This window comes from Tinamus guttatus, unplaced genomic scaffold (assembly GCF_059628265.1).
Source record: "Tinamus guttatus ecotype Peru unplaced genomic scaffold, ASM5962826v1 Tinamus_guttatus_pri_ptg000503l, whole genome shotgun sequence".
NCBI classification, from domain to species: domain Eukaryota; kingdom Metazoa; phylum Chordata; class Aves; order Tinamiformes; family Tinamidae; genus Tinamus; species Tinamus guttatus.
In genome coordinates, this window is record NW_028289037.1 from 5,600,119 (window position 1) to 5,623,483 (window position 23,365).

Consider the following 23,365-nt stretch of genomic DNA (forward strand, 5'->3'; position numbering starts at 1 on the left):
GGAAGATAAAATCACAAATATCTGCATGAATCATATAAATTCATATTAAAAAAAACCCAAGATGACTAAATAAAGTGTTTTTTCAAACACTTATGTTTGCACATTAGCAGACTATATATATATATATATATATATATATATATATATATCTCACGTAGAGACCTACATAAGATCTCTACCAATATGCCAATACCAAAGAAAAATGAATTCTGGGAGGAAAAAAAAATACACAGCTTGCAGAAATAAAATTTTCTGATAAACCTTCAGAAAGCCTTCCAAACAATTCTTACTCCAGCCTTATCATCAGCTTCAACTGTAATTTCTAAATCAATCACATGCCTTTCACTATTTTAGCTTCTCCAAAATTCAGTCTCCAATAAAACGGTAAATTCTGGGATCTGGAACATACAGAGTCCTAGGAGGCAGGGGAGGTCACACTAGAGAACAGTGCAAGGCAGCACCGCAACCACAGGAAAGCTCTGGAGACAAAGATCACTCTGACAAACAGCAAGACTGACACAACCGGAAACAGACAGACTGCTACAGAATCAAGAGAACCAAGACTAGGACACCCGAGTGTTGACAGAAGTGTCGGAAGAAGCATATATATGTATACATGCATGTATGTGTGTGCACACAGATTTCTGGTGTGGAAAGTTAGCAAAACACGAAAATAAAGTGACACAAGGCACAGCTGCCATCACATGAAGAGATTGCTTTCAGAAACTTCAAGCACCTAACACAGGTATCAGCCTAGTTCTACCATGGGGAAGGAGGGAGGAACTAACAAAATTAAAAACGGTCATAACTGAAGTCCGGCTGAAATCATATTTAGGTCAAAGGACTCGAGAACAAAAATTGCAGTCACATACAGCATACTGTACTTTAAAATAATGAAAATGCCACAATTCAAATTCAATTACTCAAGTATTTTATTGCCTAAATGCTACGTAGAGAATATCAAAAAGAATTTAACATTATTTCCTTCCTGCATCTTCACAGATGACAATCACTTCTTTTTTTTTTTTTCCATCAGATGAGCAATGAACTGAAAAAATCACAACCATTTACTCACTACACTTACATGTAGCCTACAAATCTAGCTTTGCAAAAAGAGAGAAGCATGGCATATTCTCTCTCAGAAGGAGAGTTATTGAAAATTATTCTGCCGACACAGAAGGACCAAGGTTACTAAACCCTTGCAGTTAAATATATATATATATATACACACACACACACACACACAGCTCTTTAAAAATGCTCAACTTTCTGGTGTCCACCATAACACGTCAGAAGTTATCGCCCAAGAAGTACCCTTATTCTGAAAGGACAGCTGTCTATGAGGCAGATCATTTCTCCAGAACTATATAAAACAATAGTTAATCTTCCACCTTCTTTGGGGATTTTGTAACTAACAGTCCATGGAAAACTATACTCTAATTAATTTTAAAAGAAATATTAATAATAAATAGAAGTTCTATTAGCATTCTAAATAATAGAAAAACATTTTTTCTCATGTTAACTTTGTTGCTATCGCACACAGAAAACACAGCCAAAATAACATTCTCAGCATTTCTTATTAATGTCATGCACACATAAAATCTGAAATCACAGTTTCAAGATTCATTTCAACTTGTCCTTCACAACAGGTTCACCAAAAGGTTTGCAAAACTCTCAAGTAATTCTTAGCCACAAAACTTTCCACTTCTGTGTGACTCTTAAAAGCAGGGCAAGCAAATTGGATTAATCTCATATCTTCTTTACATACTTCGTTTCAGTCGTTTAAATAAAGCAGAACTCAAGGAGAGCTATTTCACACTAATAACAGAAAAACAAGAACTCTGCTCTATTTGCAGAAAGACTAAGGAATTGTACAGTTCCCGGAAGCAGAAGACAGCCTGCATGTTCACAAGTGACACTGTAAGAAAAGCACTGACATCACCCATTCTGGAGTCAAGTAAAAAAAGATTATGATGCCACTGTGGAGCACACAGCATCATTTGAGAGCTGGGGAGAGCAGTGAAGTTCTGGCCAGCCCATGACAAATCTGTGTACAGGGGGCTGCAATGGCTCAAGGCCTCCAGTGGCACCAAAGTGACAGGACGCGGTCACAGCTCCACCCTGTGTCTGCATAAACACATTCATAAACTCGAGGACATCCTTCTTAAACTCACTCTGGACTAGCAATCTAAGACTAGAGCTGAGACTCAGGGATGCAAACTATTCCCAAAGGAGTATCTTGTTAACCTCTAGACAGATTAGGTGGAAGAACAGTTTGCGTTTTGTTGCACAAAATGACCCATCGGAAGTGTTTTACAAAAGCCATAAACAAGTACTGATTCAGTACAAAAAGTTCTTATGAATGGGATCTATGCATGAGAGGTGCTTTAGCTTTAAAAAAAAAAATGGGTATGGAAATGCTGCAAAGTGATTTAACAAATGAACTATGAAAACTGTCAGAGGACACTCAGCCTGGCAGCACACAGATCTGTTTTCCTTCATCCATCACACTTCTTTTTCTCTTCTTTACTTTTTTGAAAACTAAAATATTAAATTCAGGACCTGCTCAAAAACAAAAATAATAAATACCCTTTCCATCTGCAAATATTAACTCAAGTAAAAAAAAAATAAAAAAATCTTCCATTCTGTTTGATGATGCAAGCTTTAAAAACAATCTGAACAAGGCATGGAGGAGATCCGAATAACATGTTCCAAAATGCTTTAAAACATAACAAATACAGAACTCTACTCATTCTATACCACACGGGCTGTAGCTCTATAATGGAAAATCAAGGCTGATCAAATGAAACAAAAGTAAAATCCGACTGCAAATCACTTTACAGCTGCCTAGAGACAACCTCAAGATTAGTAAAAGGAAAAACCTGAAGCAAAGGAGGACTGTTTCTTTTTCAAAAAACTTTTTGCTGGGAATGACCAGCTGGATGGATGAGGGGAGAGCGGTGGATGTCGTCTACCTCGACTTCACCAAGGCTTCTGACACCGTCCCTCACAACATCCTCCTGGGCAAGCTCCGGAAGTGTGGGATAGATGAGTGCACAGTGAGGTGGATTAGGAACTGGCTGGATGGCAGAGCTCAGAGAGTGGTGATCAGCGGTGCAGAGTCTAGTTGGAGGCCTGTAGCTAGCGGTGTCCCCCAGGGGTCAGTCCTTAGTCCAGTCCTGTTCAATTTATTCATCAATGACCTGGATGAAGGCACAGAGTGCTCCCTCAGCAAGTTTGCTGATGATACCAAACTGGTGATACCTCCAAGGGCTGCGCTGCCATCCAGAGGGACCTGGAGAGACTGGACAACTGGGCAGTGAGAAACTCTATGAAATTCAGCAAGGCCAAGTGCAAAGTTCTGCACCTGGGGAGGAATAACCCCAGACACCAGTACAGGCTGGGGACTGACCTTCTGGAGAGCAGCTCTGCGGAGAAAGACCTGGGTGTCATGGTGGATGATAAGTTGACCATGAGGCAGCAGTGTGCCCTCGTGGTCAAGAAGGCCAATGGGATCCTGGGCTGCATTAAGAAGAGCGTCTCCAGCAGGTCGAGGGAGGTGATCCTGCCCCTCTACTCAGCCCTGGTGAGGCCACATCTGGAGTATTGTGTCCAGTTCTGGGCTCCACAGTACAAGAGGGATGTGGAGCTGCTGGAGAGAGTCCAGCACAGGGCTACAAGGATGATCAGGGGCCTGGAACATCTGCCCTATGAGGAGAGGCTGAGGGAGCTGGGCCTGTTCAGCCTGGAGAACAGAAGGCTGAGAGGGGATCTGATCAGTGTCTATAAGTACCTCAAGGGAGGCAGTGAGGAGGATGGTGCTGGCCTCTTTTCAGTGGCGGCCACTGACAGAGCTAGAGGAAACGGCCACAAACTGAAACACCAAAAGTTCCACAGGAACTTAAGAAAACATTTTTTTTAACAGTGAGGGTGACAGAGCACTGGAACAGGCTGCCCAGAGAGGTTGTGGAGTCTCCTTTTCTGGAGATCTTCAAAACCCGCTTGGACGCAGTCCTGTGCCACGTGCTCTAGATGACCCTGCGTGTGCAGGGGGGTTGGACTAGATGACCTCTAGAGGTCCCTTCCAACCTTAAGCATTCTATGATTCTATGATCACTCACTGGAGTGCAAAATTTCTAACTAGGCCTTCTGCCTAGTGCAAAAGAATCCTGTTCCATTACATTTCAGCAAAAGGATTCACTTTTACATTGGCTGAGCCAGAGCTCCAAGAAAAGTACTTTTAAGTCAGAAACAGCCTAAGCTACTGCCCGACTTAAACATAGGGTGAAGCGAAAATTAACAAATGGGTTATGCTTGGAGACCCTTATCACCTAGAAGTAGGCTCAGGTACCAGTGTGGTTTTGAGGTTTTAAACTTCAGCCAGTTTACTTGCGTATAAAAAGAAACGAGTACCAACTCCGAGTCTTAAGGCTGATAAAAGGCTCAAAGCCTGGCAGTCAGTTTCCGCAACTCTTACCCGGACTGCAGCAACTTACCTCACATCAAACCTACTGAAATCAGCACTAGCATCAGCAAAACAAAGGCACTGCCAGACAGCAACTGCTGAGATGGCTTTAGCAGCACAAGATACCATCTTTCACGGCCACTGAAACTCTTCAGAGATAAAACACAAATTACTACTTTTGGTGACTTTATTCAAATACCAAATGGCAAAAAGGACTGCTGTCAAAGGCAAAAAGCAAATGCAAATTTCCCTTCCTTCTTCACCCCCCCCCCGCCACTTTCTTGATATATAAAAAACATATACCAATACTATTTTTTCTCTCTTGTTTTTAAACCAATGCAAGCAGGGAGATTGTAAGTCTGAAAAGCTTCCCAGATGCTCAAAACTTGCTTAGTGTATCTCATGTACAGAGGCAATCCATTTTACCTGAAAAAACTAAGCCAGTATTCCTTATTGATCAGAAAAGATAATAAAGGTATTATCTCTATAAAGGTAATACATTTGAATTGCTTGCTATCTCTATTTTAGCTGGTAAGCTATTTCAAGAATAAGCTAATGATAACAGGATGAGCTAATGTGCTACTCCACATCTAGCAAAAATGCATCTGTGTGACCTATGTAACTAGTGAGCAAGCACCAGCCAATGAGGATAAAAATATCTGGCAAATAAACTATAAAAGACACTTCCAAAAAGGCAGTTCCCTGGAAGCTTCCCCCAGGTGCTGTTTTTTGACATCAGGCCACCTGTTTTGTGAGACTACATCATTGTAAGAAAAGAAACTGTTTGAAGCCACTGGATAATTGCTCTTATTCCAGCAAACACATTAACTCTGTGCTGTACTTTCACTGGGTAATGAAAAATGAGTGAAAATTTAAACTTTTACCCTACAGTGTTCCTCTCTATAGCTTAGGGAAATTCTTCACTGCATGCACACATACCCACACACATAGAAAGGGATTCCTCCTTGCCTCAAAGGAAGGAATTGTAAACATCCGACTGCAAACAGGCATACACAACGTAATTAAAGAGAAGGAGGAACTCCGTGAGCATGTACAGAAGCAAAAAGGAAAAACATCACTGTAGTTCTGTTGAACTTGATGCAAAAGCCTCAGAGTCCAACAAAAGCAGAAATTAATTTAAAACATATAAATATATAAAACAAATTCATAGGAAAATTGATACACTTAAGTTTATCCCCAAAGTAGGGCCTGACCTTCCTATCAGCATCACTGATAATACTGGCAATAAAAAGCAATCTTTCCTCCCTATTCTACTCACTCTTACGCCATCTTCCTAGGGGCATTTTCTTTGATTATTATTGGAAGGCCAACCTTCTAAGTTCTGTCATCCTAGAGAACAGGATATGCTGCTTATTCATTCATGTCTGCTCTTGCCTGGCAGTTTTCCACACAAATATTTAAGGTTCTCGTTACTTTCAGCTGAATAGGGTAAAAATCCTCATCACCTCATGTTTAAAAGGCACATGCAAAACAGCTGCAAATTTTTGGTTTGCTAATGTGTTTGTCTGTGCATTGGTACATTTTCTTTCCATATCCAAAATTCCAAGCTGGAAAACAGCTAATGTAGGCAAAATAACCAGGAGCTCGGTAAGAAGTTACTACAGGCTAATAAGCTAATGATTCATTATTATTAGGGAAAATAAATAATAGACTTGGGAAGATAATTCCAAACTAGTTTCAGAGAGTCTGCCACTTCTAGGTGGTGGATGATGTGACAAGCCACAGTTCCTCAATAACATTACGTGTTCTGTGCTCACATTTACACCAAGTGGGAAGAAGGAACCTCTTCTACACTTTCAGGGTCAAAAGCTTTGAGAAGAAACAAGTCATTTCAAGCTTTAAAGTTGCATCTTTTCCTATTTCTCACTACACATCCATACCAAGCACCTCTCCACCCAAACCAGTAGGGAGATGGCACAAGTCCTGCCCAAGAGAGGACTGGCACCAACTGCCACACTCCTAAACCAAGGGAAAGCACTTGGTCAAGCCCCTCACAATGCAGTTGGATCATGTGCTTGGGTGAACCGCAGCACTTGACTTCAGACATCTAATTTTTTGCAGCTTTATAACAAAACACTAGTATTGTTGCTCAAAGAACTGTTTCTCTCCCAGAACCCACTGGCAGTAAAAATGAAAGATTTTTGAGTGATGTTTTCTTTTCCTGTGGCCATCACTTCCTTCCCAAACCTCATTCTGTTCTTCTTCCCAGGTCTCTAGCACACTGAGTGAGGATATTTTCCCTGTAGATTCCCATGGCATTTTGGCAGAAGCTGCAGCTGTGGCAAGTTTTGGATTAGAGGTTTCGCCTACTGATGTGCTCAGCCTTGTCACTGGCTGCTGCTGAGAATTAAATAAAGAAAACGAGCAGCATCTCTTTCATAAAGTAACAAGTGACCTGGGGGAAGCCTCGCTGGGAGAGAATGGAAAAGGGCCCCAAATTTGATGTTCAGCAAGTTTCCATGAGCTCAGAGCTCCCGCAGAAGTTGGCAGTTCCACTTCTTTTCACCACTCACTCCTCTCCTCCCCAAGAAACCTGACAATTTTCCTACAAGCCCTGGCAAAACATCTCAAATCCCTGCAACACCCCGCTCCTACCCGCGGTGTTTCTAGTGGCACTAGATACGAGACCTCGATTATGCTAGCACTAGACAAGAAGTGCATATATATATATATATATATATGCATTAACTGCCAACCACACGGCTAGGACTCAGAGCTACCCAGAGGAAAACCTGCCTGCTGAGACACAGCGCTCCTGACACGGCTCCAGCCCGCTGGCACGGGCGGCAAGGCCGGCCCCGGGGCTACGCACGCCGCGGCACTGGGGCAGGAGGACACGGCCAGGGGCTCGGCAGGGCTCCCCGAGCGCCGCCGCTGCCAGGCCCGGCCGAGGCGGCGCTCGGGGCCCCGCCGGGCGCGTTACCTCTCCACGGCCCGCACGGCGTAGCTGACGAGCGGCCTCCCGAGCACGGCGCAGAACTGCTTGGGGGTGGCGCCGCCCAGGCGCTCCCCGCTCCCGCCCGCCGGCAGCACCGCCGCCGCCGCCAGCAGCGGCCCAGGGGCGGCCGCGGGCCCGGCGCCGCTCGCGGCCTCCATGCGCGCGGCGCGGCGGCTGCTCGGCGCCGCCGCCCTCCCCCAGCGACCCACGGCGCAGCCGCCCGCCCGCCCGCTGCATCTGCCCGGCGAGGCCCGCAATCCATGGAATCCCGCGCCCCTCCCTAGCGGGAACCGGGCGCCGCGCGTCGCCGCCCCGCACAGAGCCCCCCGAGAGGTGGTTAGAGCGCCCGCCCGCACTGCGGCCAGGACACCCCCACAGCGACAAAACGGGGGCGAGAGGAAGGCGCGGCCGTTGGCCCTTTAAAAGCGGGCGCGCGGGCGCTTCCCCGCGGCGCATGCGCTGCCCGCTCCCGCCCGCTCCCGCGTGCGGGGCCGTTGGGCGCCCCCTTCCCCTCTCCCCCCTGGGCTGCGCTCGGCCGGCGCTGCTGGGGAGGGCGCTGTTTTGGGGGCAGAAAAGTGCCCTGTTCGGGGGCTGTCCGCAAATGACCAAAGGCTGCCTTTTTTTTTTTTTTTTTTAATCCTTGATATTTCTGCAAACCTAGGCTATTTACAGCTTTTCATGTTCCTATCAGTTGTGCTAAGAGGAACCTAAGCAGAGCACCCATGGCAACTTGGCTGAGCCGGCCTCACCTAAAAGTCACCACAGGAGGAAGCCTGTGGTGTTTCAGCTGGGCTGCTTTACTGGCATCTGTCTGTCACAGAAAACTAAAATAAAATAAAAACATAATATGGTTGCTAACATTAAAACAGCATGCATGTGGCCTGGGGTAAGTTGGCCCCAGGTCTCTGCACACGCTCATGCTCCTTCCAGACCTGTTTTCCCCTTCCTGACATTCTGGGTTTTCTCTTCTTCCTGCTGCAGCAGTCTGTGGTGCCTCTATCTACTCCTAAGCACATTTATGGGATTAGGAAGCCCAGTTCTGTAGTTGTGTGATTTAACTGAATTACCAGAGATCACACAGGAAGTTTGTGCAGGACAAGACTTAATGTGTATCACCAAACGTGTATTTTTTAAAAAAAAACTTCTCAAGTATAAAATGCCCTTCTACCTTTCAAATGTTCAATGTAGAAACAGTCTAGTGGTAACAAGCCACCTTTTTCCCCTTTGTATTAGCTCCAGGAATCACATGGGAAACACCATGTCCTGTAGGTACAATCTCTTCCTCAAGTGAGGTAGGAAGAAATGCCAAACACAGTAGCTGATTGGATGTCAGAGAGGAAGTTTTGGTCTGTAAGGTACCTCTGGGGTCTCTGATGACGATCAGATACCAGTACTCTGTCCTGTGCTGATGGCACCTCTTAGCTCATCTGGAAGCTTTTCCGTATGCAAGATTACTGGAGCCTTGGTTAGATTGAGCCTGTTAGTGCTATCTGTCATCTTGTTTTATGTTTTCTTAGGCAATGACACAGAAGGAAGAATATATTTGATACTATTATCAATTTATGCTGGTTCTTAGTATGAGTTAAGAAAACTATGATGGTGTTTTTTACATCTTTATAATAGTTGTGTTTATAGTAAAGAGATATAAACCAGAATGGCTAAAATTTCAATAAACTAAAATTTCAATAGTAAAAAAGTTGCTTCGTCTTCTCTCCATGTTACATTATCTGTTGAAATAATGTAATCATTTGGTTACTGCATCCAATACAATAAATACATACTTAAACATCTGAAGTGGGGTAAAAGCGAATTCAGAAATAGTGTGAGAACAATTTTGCACCTTTTTGGATTAGGTAAAGAAGGCCTGAGGCAACATTTTTGCTCAAAGCAAGTAAAGAACAGGTTAATCCATCATTTCTGTGCAGGGCCGTAACATCTGAAACCACACTGGGAGTTTGCAATTATGCAGTAAATACGCCAATCGTATGTTTGAAATGAAAAGTTTTGCTTTTAATTGAAGAAAGAAGATATATACAAATTGGAATCAAATTACACAAATGAAATTCACCTGGGAAATTAACTGATGGGAAAAATAATCTATGACTGAAACTCCTAACAGTGTTTTCAAGGAACATTAGGTTATTGGTGCAGTAGAAATTGTGCTAAAAGCGTCTTGTAGGAAATGAGTGAAATGGTTAAATGTTTTAACTAAAAAATGTAGCTGTGTCCTCTGTAGGCATGGTATAACTTAACTGAGAAATTGGCTGTTTCTTTTTTCAGTCTTTTCTAAGCTCTTGAGACATTTTCATTCTAATGCTGGTAAAATAACATGAAAACATCATTTTCTGGTCAGCAATAAGGTTCACCGTTGTATGCTTAAAGTGAAGTACATAAAATCAAGTAATAGTTGGCAAATAAAAGTGAATAGTAAAAATTACAAAAAAAAAATCCAATACTTCCCACTGTTGAAAAACAAGATGAAAAGAAGGCAAAATAAAACTAAAAATATTTATGTTCTGTGACCCATTCTTGCAGCTCACATGAGATGTGTAGCATTCTGAGCAGTGATGCGGGCTTCTGGCCTGGACCTTCTGCTAGCAGACTTGTATTCTGCTGGTTTTATCCAGATATGTAACAGTAACTACTTTAGCTGTGGCAAACCGCAAATACCTAGAGCTCTAAGTTTACGAATAAAAGAACTGCTCATCTTAGAAAGAGGCATTTTCTGTTCACCTAGTAACTGGCTTGCCTTTCGTTATGTCACCAATAACTGCGTGTAATTGCTGAAGTCATTTTTACAGAGGCAGCCACTGACTCTTTGCACACCTAAAGAGCTTAGAAAGCATACGTATAGGTAGGCATCCTGTTCCAGGCTATTTGTTCCAAACTTGGTTGATCACTAGAAAAAGTAATATGGTGAAAGTCGTCTTTTATGATCTTCACCACCTTTCATTTGTTGCTTGCAGTTGAGATCTGATCTACCCTCGGTAGCTCTTTTGGGCTGACTCGCTCCTTTGCTCCCTCAGCCTTCATTGCACAGCAGCTGCCTCGGAGCATTTGCTCCGTGCTGACAACGGGCCCCGAGTCAGTAAAACGCCGCAGGAACATATGGCTTGAGGCAGCGCAATAGACCGCGGAACGCCGAAAAAGCCAAATTTATTTTCCCTCCAAATTATAATTAACACATTTGGGGAAATCTTATTTTATTTCATATTAACATATCTTTGCTAACACAGTTGCCAAGGTTTTATGTCTTCTTCTGATATTCTTTGGTAAAAAATGCTGTAGATGTGTGGAATATTTACATAAACCATTCTACTGATGATTTGCTCCTCCTGCTGTGTGGATTTGAAATCAAAATAGCTTTTCTTCAGCAAGGGAGTTATGCACATGAATAACTTAAATGATATAAGTAGTTTGGCTGCCTATCAATATCAAAGAGTACTTACATGCTTAATATACACCGTGTATAGAATCACTTATTCATCAGATCCCTAAAGAGAATTATAAATGCTGTTGCTTTGTTTTATTTTGCATAACACATTCCCACAAAGTATTTTTGAGTATGGTTTGACAAAATGGCGTAATGGGCTCTAAATTTTAGTTAATGTGGTAGAAGTACTCCATTATTTTTAAATTCCTGATAGTTGAAGGATAATTAAAGAATGTGATTGTTATAAATGGAAAGGAAATGTGATCTCTGAACCACAATTCTCTGAATGGATTTTTTTTCATACTAGCACATCATTGTAGGTAAGTGTTGAAAAACATATGTTGAGTTTCTCCTATTGCATTAAGTGTGTTTTATGTCACATCTTCAGCATTGTTTTACATGGTTCTGGTAGATAACTTAAATTTCTTCTAGATATTATGAACACTGGATACACCAAAAACCATCTTACTTATGTTCAGTGCAAATATTGGAGAAAAAATCGGCAGTGACTTCATGTTGTGTTTGACACATGTTTTAAAGGCTCCACCTAAAACGTTACATTCTTGCTGAAGTGTTTATCCTTTGTCTGCTCTGGAATACTTTTGGATATTTCCTTGGGATATGGAAAGTTAGTTCAAGAGTAATTTGTGTATGCAAAGTAGGAGAACTTTAAGAGAATTATCCTACAATATCTAACCTGATAGTTCATGAGAGTAAGAGCCCTTGACTGCAAGAGTTCTTGTAAAATTCAGGAATATTAAGGCCTTGAAGAAAGTTCCCACTGCTTTGGGGAGTGCTGTGACAAGTAGGTGATGAGGTGGAAGCCTCATGTAGTTTTTCATGAGGAAAGGTTGACTCAGCTCTTAAACATGTAGCTCCAGGTGAGTGGTTGTGGTTCCTGTGTGTCATGGTCAGATGCTAAATAACACCGAGGTGAGGTAGGCCTATCTTCTGAGCTTTAACATCACTGTTTATTGTTTATGTTTGTAGGAATTGTGTTTTGGGGTGTATGACTGTCTGAAAGTGCTTTATGGTGACCCTAATTGAAATTTAGAAATATGGAAGTTGGACAGCAATTCCAGAGGCTGCTCTCTACTGACACTGTGACTTAGCAACTGGCCCTGCTCATTAGGATCTGGCTCCATCATCTTATTAAATAAGGAAGTGCTTAACTTGTTTTCTTCTGATTTCCCTCTAAAACTGGAGAAACTGGAAGAAAGACTCTGAGGAAAGTAGTTTCCTTTTATTGTAACAATTCAAAGAGAGAGTCTCTGGAGTTTTTTAAATATGTGGTATGTAGCCACAAATGCCAACGATACAGAACGATGTAGGAGAGGAGCAGAGAATCAGGAGCTGATTTTAGATTTGGAGTAGAGGTGAGTTTTTCACTGCTCTATTTTTTTACTTGTTTGTTCTAGGTGTGATGTGTGCCTGTTACCATGTCTTGTTTTATTGCTTTACAGTGTTCTGTTATCTCCATGAAATGCTTGTGAGAGGGTGTGAAACTGTTCATAAAAGTTACTGATGGAGAGAATCAAATAGCACCTGCCAAAATTTGGTGTGCAAGATCCTGCAGGAGCCCAAGCTTCAGTGCGTGTTACCACGCTGCCAGCGCTGCTCCCGTGCTCGTGTTGTACGAGCCCTTAACGCGTCCTTAGTTCGTTCCGTGTGCGAGGAACATGACGGGGAGAAGGCACGGGATTTGCCACAGGTCACGCAGGAGGGGGCCCATCCCGGGGAGTTTCTATTTAACAAGCAAACGCAGGTCCTGGCTATATTGTCAGGGACTGAAATTGCCTCAGCCAGGGCAAGATACAGCGCAAAGCTGGGCTTTGCACTGGTTGTGTGCACTGGTCAAACGTATGGTATACATTAAACGAACAATCTTGTGGAGCTGGGTCATTTTTCTCCTTTTCTGTTGACTTCTTTAATGTTACATTTTAACCTTTTTTTGGCAGGTTATGAGGGAGGTGCCTTAAAAATAGCCTCCCTTGTTGAGACTGTTTGTTGAGCTCAAGAATTTGTGAATCCTTTTTTTATTCCTTTTTAAACAGTTGTATACTAACAGTATAATACTAAAAGACACAGCTTGCACAACATTCATGTCCGAATCCCTCGCCTCCTCTTTTGCTGACAGTGCTAATGTGAAGATGGCAGATTGGAAAGGGTCACTCCTTTGATCCTGTTCAGTTTTGGAAAGATCCACGTTGCAGATTTTTCCCGACTGTAGCAATGTGGCTACCTGTCACCCAGCAATTACATAGAGACTGAACCTATTTAACATATACCACTGAGCAACCATCAAAGGTTAACTGTTCTCCAACATACTAATCCAATCCCATTACTTAATGAAAAATGCTCTATTACTGTTTTTCTGAGTAATCCAGTCCCACTTATTTTACATTTAAAAATTCTCCCTGGCACTTACCTGTTCATTTGTGTTTTCATATACATTGAGTTTCCTGCAGCACTGAACACTTCAGAAAAAAAGTATTAAGTGGTGCAGTTTTCTTATATCAGAACAGACTTGTGGAACAAGTAGCCCAGCCACTGGAAAGTAAAGAGTATGGCCATTGGGACAGCATAGGAAAGAAAACTTTTCTCATAGATTTTGTCATAGTCAAAAATTTTCAAGTGGACTGCAGAAGCAGGCAGATTTGTTAAGGGGCTGCAGTATTTGAGTAGATTAAAAAATGTTACCAAAAATTAACTATTAAGCAAGATCCAGACAGCTGCTTGAATGGTCCATATAATTTTATGTAACAAGAAAAGTATTTAAGGGAACAAAAATGTCAATCTTTATTAATATTTTCTCTTGGCAAAGGATGTTGCAAACATTTTTCTTTTGGCAGAAGCATCAGGCTTCAAAACTGATTACAAAAAGCTCAAGAGAAAGCAAGATGACAATATTTGCAGAACACCTAAGAGAATTTATGAATAATTCACTAAATGTATTTTAACGTCTTGCTCACTAAATCAAATTACAGCAAATGTATAAGGTTAACGCTGAGTGGGAACTGTTCTACTGATAGGTTTTTATGTAAGTTGTTTCTTTGACATAAAAGTTTGACAACTTTCTAGGGACCTGATTTGGGAACCCCCTCAGGCTCAGCTACGTTCTTCTTCCAGGCAGAGCAGACGCGGCCCCGGCTGAGAGGATGTGACCAGTGAGACGGGAGGTTCCGGAAGGTTCCGAAGGGCCCGCGACGCCTCCCAGCGCCGTGTGGGATCCAGCGGTGACACCCGCTCTGCCCTCTCCCCTTGGCCCGGGCGGAGAGGGCACGGGCGGTCGGGAGCTGCTCCCCGCCGCGCTGGCAGGCTGGGCAGTCTGTTAAATCCCAGGGCACCTTGTGCATTGGCTCCTGTTCAGCCTTGCAGTCTGTAGACAGAACAAGTCTTTTGTAGTCCATGAAAGATTACTGTAATCAGTAGAAAATGAAAGACATGCAGCACATGCTCTCCACATTTTGTTTTGTTCCGTTTTTTGAAGAGTTTTCACTCCTTTGCCCTCTTCTAGACACATCCAAACTCCAACATTTCACGATGGGCACACAAAAGACGCAGTGCAGCGATGCAACCTGTTCCCTGCTGCCGTAAGCTGTCCTGGCTACCACCCTGAAAACTGTAAGAAAGTAAAGGAGTAAAAATGTCAGCAGACTTCTTCAATGAAAAGGAGAGTGAGTGACTCTTGTCGAAACCAAAGTTTTTACAGCTTTGCATTTTAGAAAGATACAAACCTCTGTTTCCGTCCCAGCTCAGTGACCAGAGCGAACCTAAGAGAGTTTTCTTCAATCCATCCCAAAAGTAAATGAGTAAGTAAATAAGTAAATAAAAAATAACAATAATCTAACAAGCAACAGATGTTTAAACTTGCTTCAGCCACAATTAAAACAGTTAAAAATGTTACAGTCTCTTTAAAATTCTTCACTATCCCTCCATTTTGAAGGGACCGTTGCTGTAATTGGGCTACACAAGAACTTCCCTTTCTTCTTAGGCCCTCCCTCAGCTCTCCGCTGTTGCATGTAAAAACTTTAATGAATGTTCCTGGCCAGCTCTTTCTTAGCCCACCAAAGAAGCTGATTTCACAAGCGGGTTTATGCTTTTACAGTGTTTCTTTGCAATTTCCTCACTAAGTCTCTTCTCACCAAGACTAACAAAACAAATCAAATGTGGAACTCTTAGGTCAAGTGGGAGCATGACTTTTCCTCTCAGTAGTCAAAAAATAGTGCATCCATTCATACTAAAAGGAGATTGAAAATACTCCTAGACCAAAACCCAGCAAAGTGTGCTATAGCATATATAGCTCAAAGTACCTAAGGGTTTTAACAAGGAGATGATAATATGCTATCGCACAACTGCTAAAATAGAGCAACAGAATTCCAAAGGAACAAGAAAACAGGCAAGACATTCAGCAAAATATTGCCTCATTTAATATGTATTACTTAACACTAAGTAGATGGTGAGAGACGTCACCTTAACAGGAAGCGTCTTTGGGGCTTAGTGCACAGACCTGTTGCCATGCGTTCTGAGTTAGGCCTCTTTTCCACTGATCTGAATTTTTTGATTTTTTGTTTATTTTAATATTATGTTACTTTACTTCATAAAGTGCCGTATCCCACAAACAGCTCTAAGTCAGTAGACCTGATTTTCATTTACATTAAAAGCTCCACTGTATTTCTGTGCTGTTGTACAGAGCCATTAAGGCCTGAGCTAGAGCTGTGTAGTGTGACGTTACTTCATTCGCTATTTTATGTAGGTATGTAGTCAAAACAAAGCAGATTTAAATAAATAAATACATAAAACTCCAGTATATTATTTTTTCTGAACAATTATAGAGATAAAAAGTTACAAGTTACAAGTGATTGTGATGAAGTTTGTAGTTTGACCAGCGTAATTTAAACACAGAAGAGTGTGTTTGTGTCTTTGGAAGTACTAACGTAGACATTTGAATATTAACTGGCTGGTAGGCAATACCACAAGTGACTCACACTTTTCTAGGGTGTCAGTCCACTTAACTCATTATATGAGTGATCTGAAAGGCTGATGTCTTTCAGAAAGATGCACAGGCTTTTTTTTTTTTTTCTGTTGTAGGACGATGTTCAGGCAAAACTAACAAATCCAATGACAGAATGTCTGCTTAACTCATAAATCTCTCGAGAAATTTCAGTTTTAACCTGAAGCTATGTTTATATATGTGTCAATGAAATTAAAATCAAAGCCCCTTGCCTGGCCTACGGGAAAGGAAACGCATCATGAGAACAGGATACCTTCCAACAGTAAGGATTCCTTATAATTTTCTGCTGAACACCTTCAGGTTAATGCTGCAGCAAAACGACTCCCACAGTAACACAGGAATGTGTTTAACAGCCCTTTCTTGATTAATGTTGTGCTTCTTCAGGAAGGATATAAAGGTCACGGTTAGGAAGACTACAGTGATTTACTGGCAGAAATCTGTTAGGTGTTTTGAAGGATGTTATACAAATGTCTTCTTAATTTTGAAATAAAAGACTGAACTTGAGTTAGGCACTTCTGATTCTAAGGCTGCTAAAGAGGCAGGAGCAACAAATTAGTTACTGTTCCTAAAAAGCCGAATAAACAAACTTCTCAAAGCACCTTTCTATTCTAGCCTGTGTCTGGCCCTTCAGCCTTCTGTGATCAATAATGTTTTAATGACACACAGTGCCTGTCATGTCTCTCCACAGTATGCTTCCCAGTGCTGCCAGGCTGTCAGAAATACCAGCGTCTGGCTACGTTTGCTTCTAGTGATGCCTAAGAAAAAAATATTTCCATTCACTCCAACAAACACACAAATTACCTCTGAGCTGAGAATAATTTTCATTATTTGGAAAGTAATGAACTAGTGATTAACAGATTGCAGATGGCAATTAACAGGTTGCTTCTAATTTATTCGCTTTTGGTTTTCTAGAGAAGCAGGTATTAGTACTCAATGTATGAAAAGCAAAACCTGCTTCTTTTCTCAACCCTTGAATTGTGGAAAACCCACATTTTGTGTAAAAGTGGAGATATTTTCCTTCGTTTTGAGATACAAGTTTTTATTTCTTCATTGAAAAAGAGGCAATGAGGTGAAAGAGCTCATTCTGCATTGTGGGATGGAGTTACAAAAACTATGGAGAAACACTTAGTAAGAGGCCCCCTGGGTGCAGTGCTGTGCCCATAAGTGAGGATATTACTGAGAAAGTCAAGTTCTATTTTACTCTCCATTTAATAAATCCAGATTATGAAGAGATCTAATCTGTATAAAAAAATTCTAATCTGCCAATACTTTTTCAAAATATTTACATGCTTATTCCATTTGCTATAATGCCTTGGGTGATATCTATGAAAGTTCTATCATATATGCCTTTCCTTTTTAACTGTGAAGCAAACTGTGTAAGAAGATATGTCATGCTATTTCGAATTAGGTGCTACTATTTTCTCAGTGCATCTTTTATAAACTTTGGCAAGATGCCCCAGTGCAGGTATGAGCACAATGGCCCCTGTCCTACCCACTGCAATTTAACGTGCTCAAGACTCTCCTTACAGCAAAAGACAGCTGGATGTGCCCATACTATTGTCTATAGCGTTGCCTTTTGTCTGGATCCTTGGCTAGACCCCTCTGAGTTCACAAGTATCATGATGAAAGAGAAGGCAGACTGAAGGACTGAGGGTAAGAAATGAGCCACAAGGAGTGACACTGCCCCTTAAGAAAATTTGTCAACATGACTCTGTTCCAAAGACTGCCTTCCTGTAGTGCAAAAAGCCCAAGTGTTTGCCAAAGAAGAGATAGTAGATAACTTGGGTGACACTTCAAAGTTAAATTGCTGCTAATGGACTAGGAAGACCTGGCTTCCCTCGTGTTTCTTGAAACCTGCCAGATGTAGAGGTGGGTCTGCGGTCTTTCTGTAGCATGTTCTGCAAAATTCTGTGAAGTCATCCTAATAGAAATGTATGGATTTATTTTCCTACAAGAGTTTCTGCATGAGTAGACAATGTAGGAAAGAGTTACTATCTATACTGCTAAATGCAGACACTGAATGTGCGTATTGGTTTTACAGTCCAGCTTCACTAACCTTAGGAGAGTCATGAGTGACGCTTCTGTCTTCTTTCACCATCGTTACTCCTGTGGGTCCAACACAGAACAGACAGACCTACTTACTAATGTAGTGACTGTGGGTTTTGAATAAAATTTTAGATCAGTTTTGGTCCACTGTCCCAATCTTTAGTGCTTTTTCACAGTGAAGAAATAGAGAGCAATTTAAAATTTTGATATGTATTTAGCAATTGGGAATAATCACAAAACTGATTGAATGAGACTATAGCATCTGCAAAGTCTAAAGCTATGCTCTCTATAGGTTCATTGGGCTGATATGTCTAGGAGCAACGTCATACTGCATCTCTCCCTGTTAACTCCTTTATTCCTCAGCTGTCTTCTTAGGCTTACTCAGATCAGAGAGTTTATGTATAATTCATCTCTGTTCTCAGCATTCTGGTATTTTCATGATCACAGAACTGAGCTTCAAACAACTGGATTATTAATTTACTTGTTAACTATACCAACACGTGTATTGCATTAAAATGCAAGCACATTATCTCCGTACACACAAAGATTTTTAAGGGAACTCTTGAAAGTAACTTAAAGGAAAAAACGTTTAAATTTTGTTGATAAAATTTAGAACTCAGTAAGTCAAGCAGTAGCATCGATTTACTGATTTTCAAACAGTTCTCCATTAACAAATAGGAAGACTGCTGTCTAAAACTCTGTGACGAACATTTTAAATGCATTAAAATGCAAGATGAAATGAGAAAACAAGAAGAAAGTCAAAGAGAACTTGTGACACATGTTATTAGATGAGATTTTTTCATTATTCTCCTTGGATAATCTTTTCTTTTGGTGGCAGTGGGGTGTAAAAGACAATCATTTAAAAACAGTGGAGTGCCATAGTGAAATCTTTCCCACAGTATTTCAATATTGTCTGAACGATTAAGAACAGATGATTCCTGGATTGTGTGTTAAAAGATAGATTGCTTACTATATAATTCCTGATAAATCCTATAATAAGCTGTGGATAATGTGCAGGACTCTATTGGCTCTGTGGGAAAGACTAAATGGAAGGTTACTTTTACCAGAACTCTTTGACTTGATGATCATTAATGGGGGGGTGGAAAAAAGTGGTGTTTTACTAACTTGTAAAACTTCCCAAATGTACACTTCTTCTGCAATGGACAAGTTGAGAATTGTTAAATACAATCCTGGTTTGGACCATTAACAAGCACCATCTGTTATATAGTCATATGAGATTTCTACAACCAAAAGGAATCCCCAGAAAAATTATTTTTATGCTAAATGTTGTGGCTACATTTTTTAAATCACATAATATCCTCCTACTTTTTTAAGATTCAATGTTGTTACTCATTAAAATGTGTTAATTTTCATACATAGACAGACAATACTTTTCTGGCAGTGTTTATTTTTGTAAAAAAAAAAAAGAAACCAATGAATTTGAAAGGAAGTCATATCTGTATTTTGATTGCACACTTAAAAAAATACAGTGGAGCATGAAAACAAATTTAAAACTGTTACTTCAAAATAACACCTAAGTCTACATATGTTCAAAGTGAAAATATATATACCAAGAATGCTAAAACATCTATTTTACATTATCTACAAAATGTATATTCTAATCCAGCCACAAATCATAGGAAAATACTTTGATACATGAGAAAAGCTATAAACATAAGAACATTTTGGAGGGAAAATAGCACACATAAAAGCTCATTAAATAATTACAACACAAATAAATAGTTTGTTCAGCTTTACTTTTCAATTGCTGCCATGCATATTTTAATTTTTGGTATACTGAGATAACAGGAGAAAGGTCAGCATGCAAGGCATTTTTTTCTTAGAATGAATCTGAAAGCAGATACTAGATGTTGTATTTTTAAAATGTTGTCAGAAGTTCATAAAACAAGGAACAGAAGGCAAAAGATGTGAGAATTCATTGTTCTCATGAAAACACACCACAAAGTATCTTTTTACAAAATTGACTTCAGTGAATATTCACGGCAACTTTGCTTTGCCTCCATGCCTGGAGAAACTGGGAAAGTTTAAAGAGTGGGTTTGGAAAGCCTGTGTTATTCCCCGTCTTGAGCACTTGGAAAAGGTCCATATGCCGAGAATGCCCCTTCGGATTTTGGTCAAAGCAACAAGCACGCAGTGTCAGCTGAGAACACAGCAATGGCAGACTTGTCTTTAAGCAGTCAGATCTGTAAAGCAGATGGATACAGGTGAGTTCAGTTTTGGCAGGAGGAGAGGGAGTCGAGAGAGGAGAGAACGTCTGACTTCTAACTCGTACTGTGCTTGCTGGATTTACTGGCCCTTTTTCTCTCCTTGTGATGCTGGGCAGGCTTTGCTTGAGAGGTCCCCTCAAAGTTGTGGCTGGACTCGTTGTGCTGCCTGGTGTAGCGCTTGCACTTGCAGGCCGTGACCACGGTTATTTTGTAGGTTCTTATACTTCCATCCTGGCACTGGAGCTGGATGCGCTGGGTGCGGGTTTTGTCGTTGACGCATCTCCACTCCTGCGAGCTCCGCCTGCTCCAGTACTTGGTTCCGTAGCCTCCGCCAATCCAGTTGGGGAGCAGCGGCAGAGGGAGGCACTCGCCGGCGCACACCAGCTCCTTCAGCGGGTTGATGCTCGTGCACTGGCCGTCCGAAATGTACTTGGTGGACCTCAGCTCCCGGCAGCCAACTTGAACGCGATCTGCAGGAGGCACAGAACAACCAACACTGAGATGTTGAAAGGAAAAAACCTTTCCTTAGCCGGTTACTGCCACATTAACAAGCCAAGTTTTGCAGAATGCAAAGTAGGTAGTAATGCTGCAGGACATCTTTTACGGATGTGCCCCCAACCCCGGGCCTTGAGCCCTGATGGTGTCTCTGGGTATTGATAGGCACTTCAGCAGTTGTGAGGGAGGAGGCAGTTTTATTCTCTCTGCTTCTTCTCTAGGACATACCTTTTAGAAAAGAAAAAAATGCCCCAAGGGAAGAAATGTTTCCTGCTTGTTCTAGGGAACTTGCTCTGCAATGTTTACAACAATTATATGGGATCATTAGCAAGGTGGAAATAGTTCTTTGGAAACTATTAATATGCTTTTAAAGGAATTTAAAAATAGTCTTTTCTCCCATTCCACAGTTACAGTGGACAGAGTTTCCCGTGAGCACTGCTGCTCTGCACACAGATGTTGTGGAAGTGATCGCAGCTAAATGGTGTTCCACATGCCAAGCTTGAATGATCAGCAATAACAAACTGAGAGTGGCCGTTTTTACCCTCAGGGTAAGAAAGACCATCTTTGTATCTGTAGTAATCTTCATATTGCATAAAATGTAGAGGATCCTGCAAATGCTCTCGGGCAACTGACACAGAACCAAAGTGCAGAGCTTCTGACGCAGGCATGTTGGTACCCGTCCGTATGCACAGCTCTGCGCCCTGCAATAAACACCACTGTTTATTTCAGTAATTACACTTTGAAATAAACGCCCACAGTGCGCTTAATTTTAATAAGCAACTTTACTGGCTCTGCTCTCCCTCTTTCTGAAGGACAATTACGGTGCAGATTCCACACACAATGCAATTAACTAACGCCTTTAAAATAGAAGTAATTACTAGAAACATTTTCGAGTGAATCATGAAAGGCTTTGAAGGTGCATCTACATATCACAGCTACAGGCTGCTTCTGTTTCTACCTGGACTTTTTGGAAGCGAGTTCTGAACAGACACCGGGGTTAAGATTAGAGCTTTGCCCTGTGCCTTGTGTCTCAAGAAAGGCAATCAAGAGGGACCGTAAATCTGCAGGCTGATCTGAGGGGGTGTTTGCAGAAGGATTGGGCTCCTGCCTGACTTGCAGAGAAGATCAAGTCCGCCCTCCTGCAGCTGCGCTCAGGAATGTACCTGGAAGCAGCTGGTGGCAGATCCGCGTTTGTCTCTCCTTCTGTTTGCATGTCTGCCTGCTCAGCTCGTCTCTGGTGACAGCTCACTGACAACGAGTAAATACCTACTGGGCTGCTCCAGTAATCTCCTCCTGACGAGATGTTTCCTGTGCACTTAAACCCGCCGCATTCATACGCACTGACACACCTGGCGTGGCTGAAAGGTATCCGTGTCGCTTTTTGCCTGCACTTTCCAGGGATGACGCTATTTTTATCGAGTCCTTGTGGGTGGGTTCACACGTGTGTGTGTATGTGGTGTGTTTGAATTTCTCTCTTTTTAAGGAGGCGGGCAGGGGAGGGAGCAGATAAAGTCAGCAGAAGGCTTCCAGATCCCCCCGTGCCTCACATATATACACACAGCTCATCAGGAAAAGACGAGATATATAAAGGCATGTTGGAGCAGAGATCGTAGGTAAATTACAAGCTGATTTGTTTACTTTTGCTGGAGGTGCTAAGCAGGTAAGGCTACATCAGGAAATAAAGCAAAACAGAGGGAACAAAATTCAGAGTTTTTGGCTGCGTCGGAGAAGCTGCCCAGGCTCCTGCACGAGCCTCTCCCTGCTTTTCCTCACCTCTCCCTCCCTCCTGGATAAGCCAGTCACGGAGCTGGCGCTGGCGGCGGGGCCCCCCGTGGGAAGCAGCCGGCCTGGGAGCCGGGCACACGGGCACACGGGGACCCGGCGCTGCTGCCGGGTGCACGGGGCAGCGGGGCCTTTCCCAGCCCCGCGGCCGCCCTGAGCCCCGCGCGCGGGAGTGAAGCGGCAGCGGCAGCGCCGCGGAGGGCCCCGCTACGATACTCACTGTGACGGTCGGCCCCGGCGCTGGCGTAGTGCCTGCCGCCGTTCCTGGCTTGATTCAACGTGCTGTTGCTGCTCGGGCTCGCCGGAGCCGGTTTAACAACGTGCGAATAAAGTATCTCTGTGGCATCGTTCTTGAAAGCCAAGTAGCTCTCGGTGAAGATGCAAGCGAAGAGGAAGGTGTAGAAGGGAAGGGCAGCGAGCAGCATGGTTGTTCAGCCTCTGTGTGACAGAGCTCCGCAAAACCTGCTGCTGCTTCTCAGGAACTCTGGAATTGCTCGTGAAGGTTTCCCTTATATATTCAGAGAGGCTTGGCATTCATTCAGGTGTAAAGTTGTGGGTAGCTTCAGAATGAAAAGCCACAGAAAGGGGTGGGATCCCTGCATGAGCCTGCGAAGACCTTTTACCAATCGGAGAGGAGGCTGCAGTGAAGGAGGAGTTAGACGCACTCATTGCAGGATTCCGACTTGGGGCTTTTGAGGGTATCGGAGAACTCTTCTGCACCACACGGCAGCGTTCGGGCTGAGACCTGGAGGCTGCGGGCTGTGCCGTGCCCGATAGCCCTGCGTGCCTGGCATTTCGGCAAAGGGCCAGCGTGAGCCTCTCTTGCTCCTGTTGTTACACAGTTACTTCCCTGCTTCCCTAATGTGCCTGTGGAAAAACTTATCCGCTCCGTAAGGATGCAAAATGTTGTGGAACTTTTAGAGAAAACTGCAAGATGCACCAA

At 42.5% G+C, this 23,365-nt stretch overlaps 2 protein-coding genes across 2 annotated transcripts in view; both read right to left on the minus strand.

Moving 5' to 3' along the window:
• CRPPA (CDP-L-ribitol pyrophosphorylase A) overlaps nt 1–7,582 on the minus strand; it is a 101,354-nt gene extending 93,772 nt beyond the window's left edge. The window contains exon 1 of the mRNA XM_088533444.1: nt 7,410–7,582. Coding sequence (XP_088389570.1) covers nt 7,410–7,582 — 173 coding nt within the window. The remainder of the gene's footprint in view (nt 1–7,409) is intronic.
• An 11,905-nt stretch (nt 7,583–19,487) lies between these two features.
• Nucleotides 19,488–22,882, minus strand: SOSTDC1 (sclerostin domain containing 1). Its single transcript, XM_010223486.2, has 2 exons — nt 22,643–22,882; nt 19,488–20,615 (listed from the first exon to the last, which is right to left on the minus strand). The coding sequence occupies exons 1-2, from the start codon at nt 22,845–22,847 to the stop codon at nt 20,200–20,202; spliced, it is 621 nt and encodes a 206-aa protein (XP_010221788.2). The 5' UTR covers nt 22,848–22,882; the 3' UTR covers nt 19,488–20,199.
• Nucleotides 22,883–23,365: the final 483 nt, after the last annotated feature.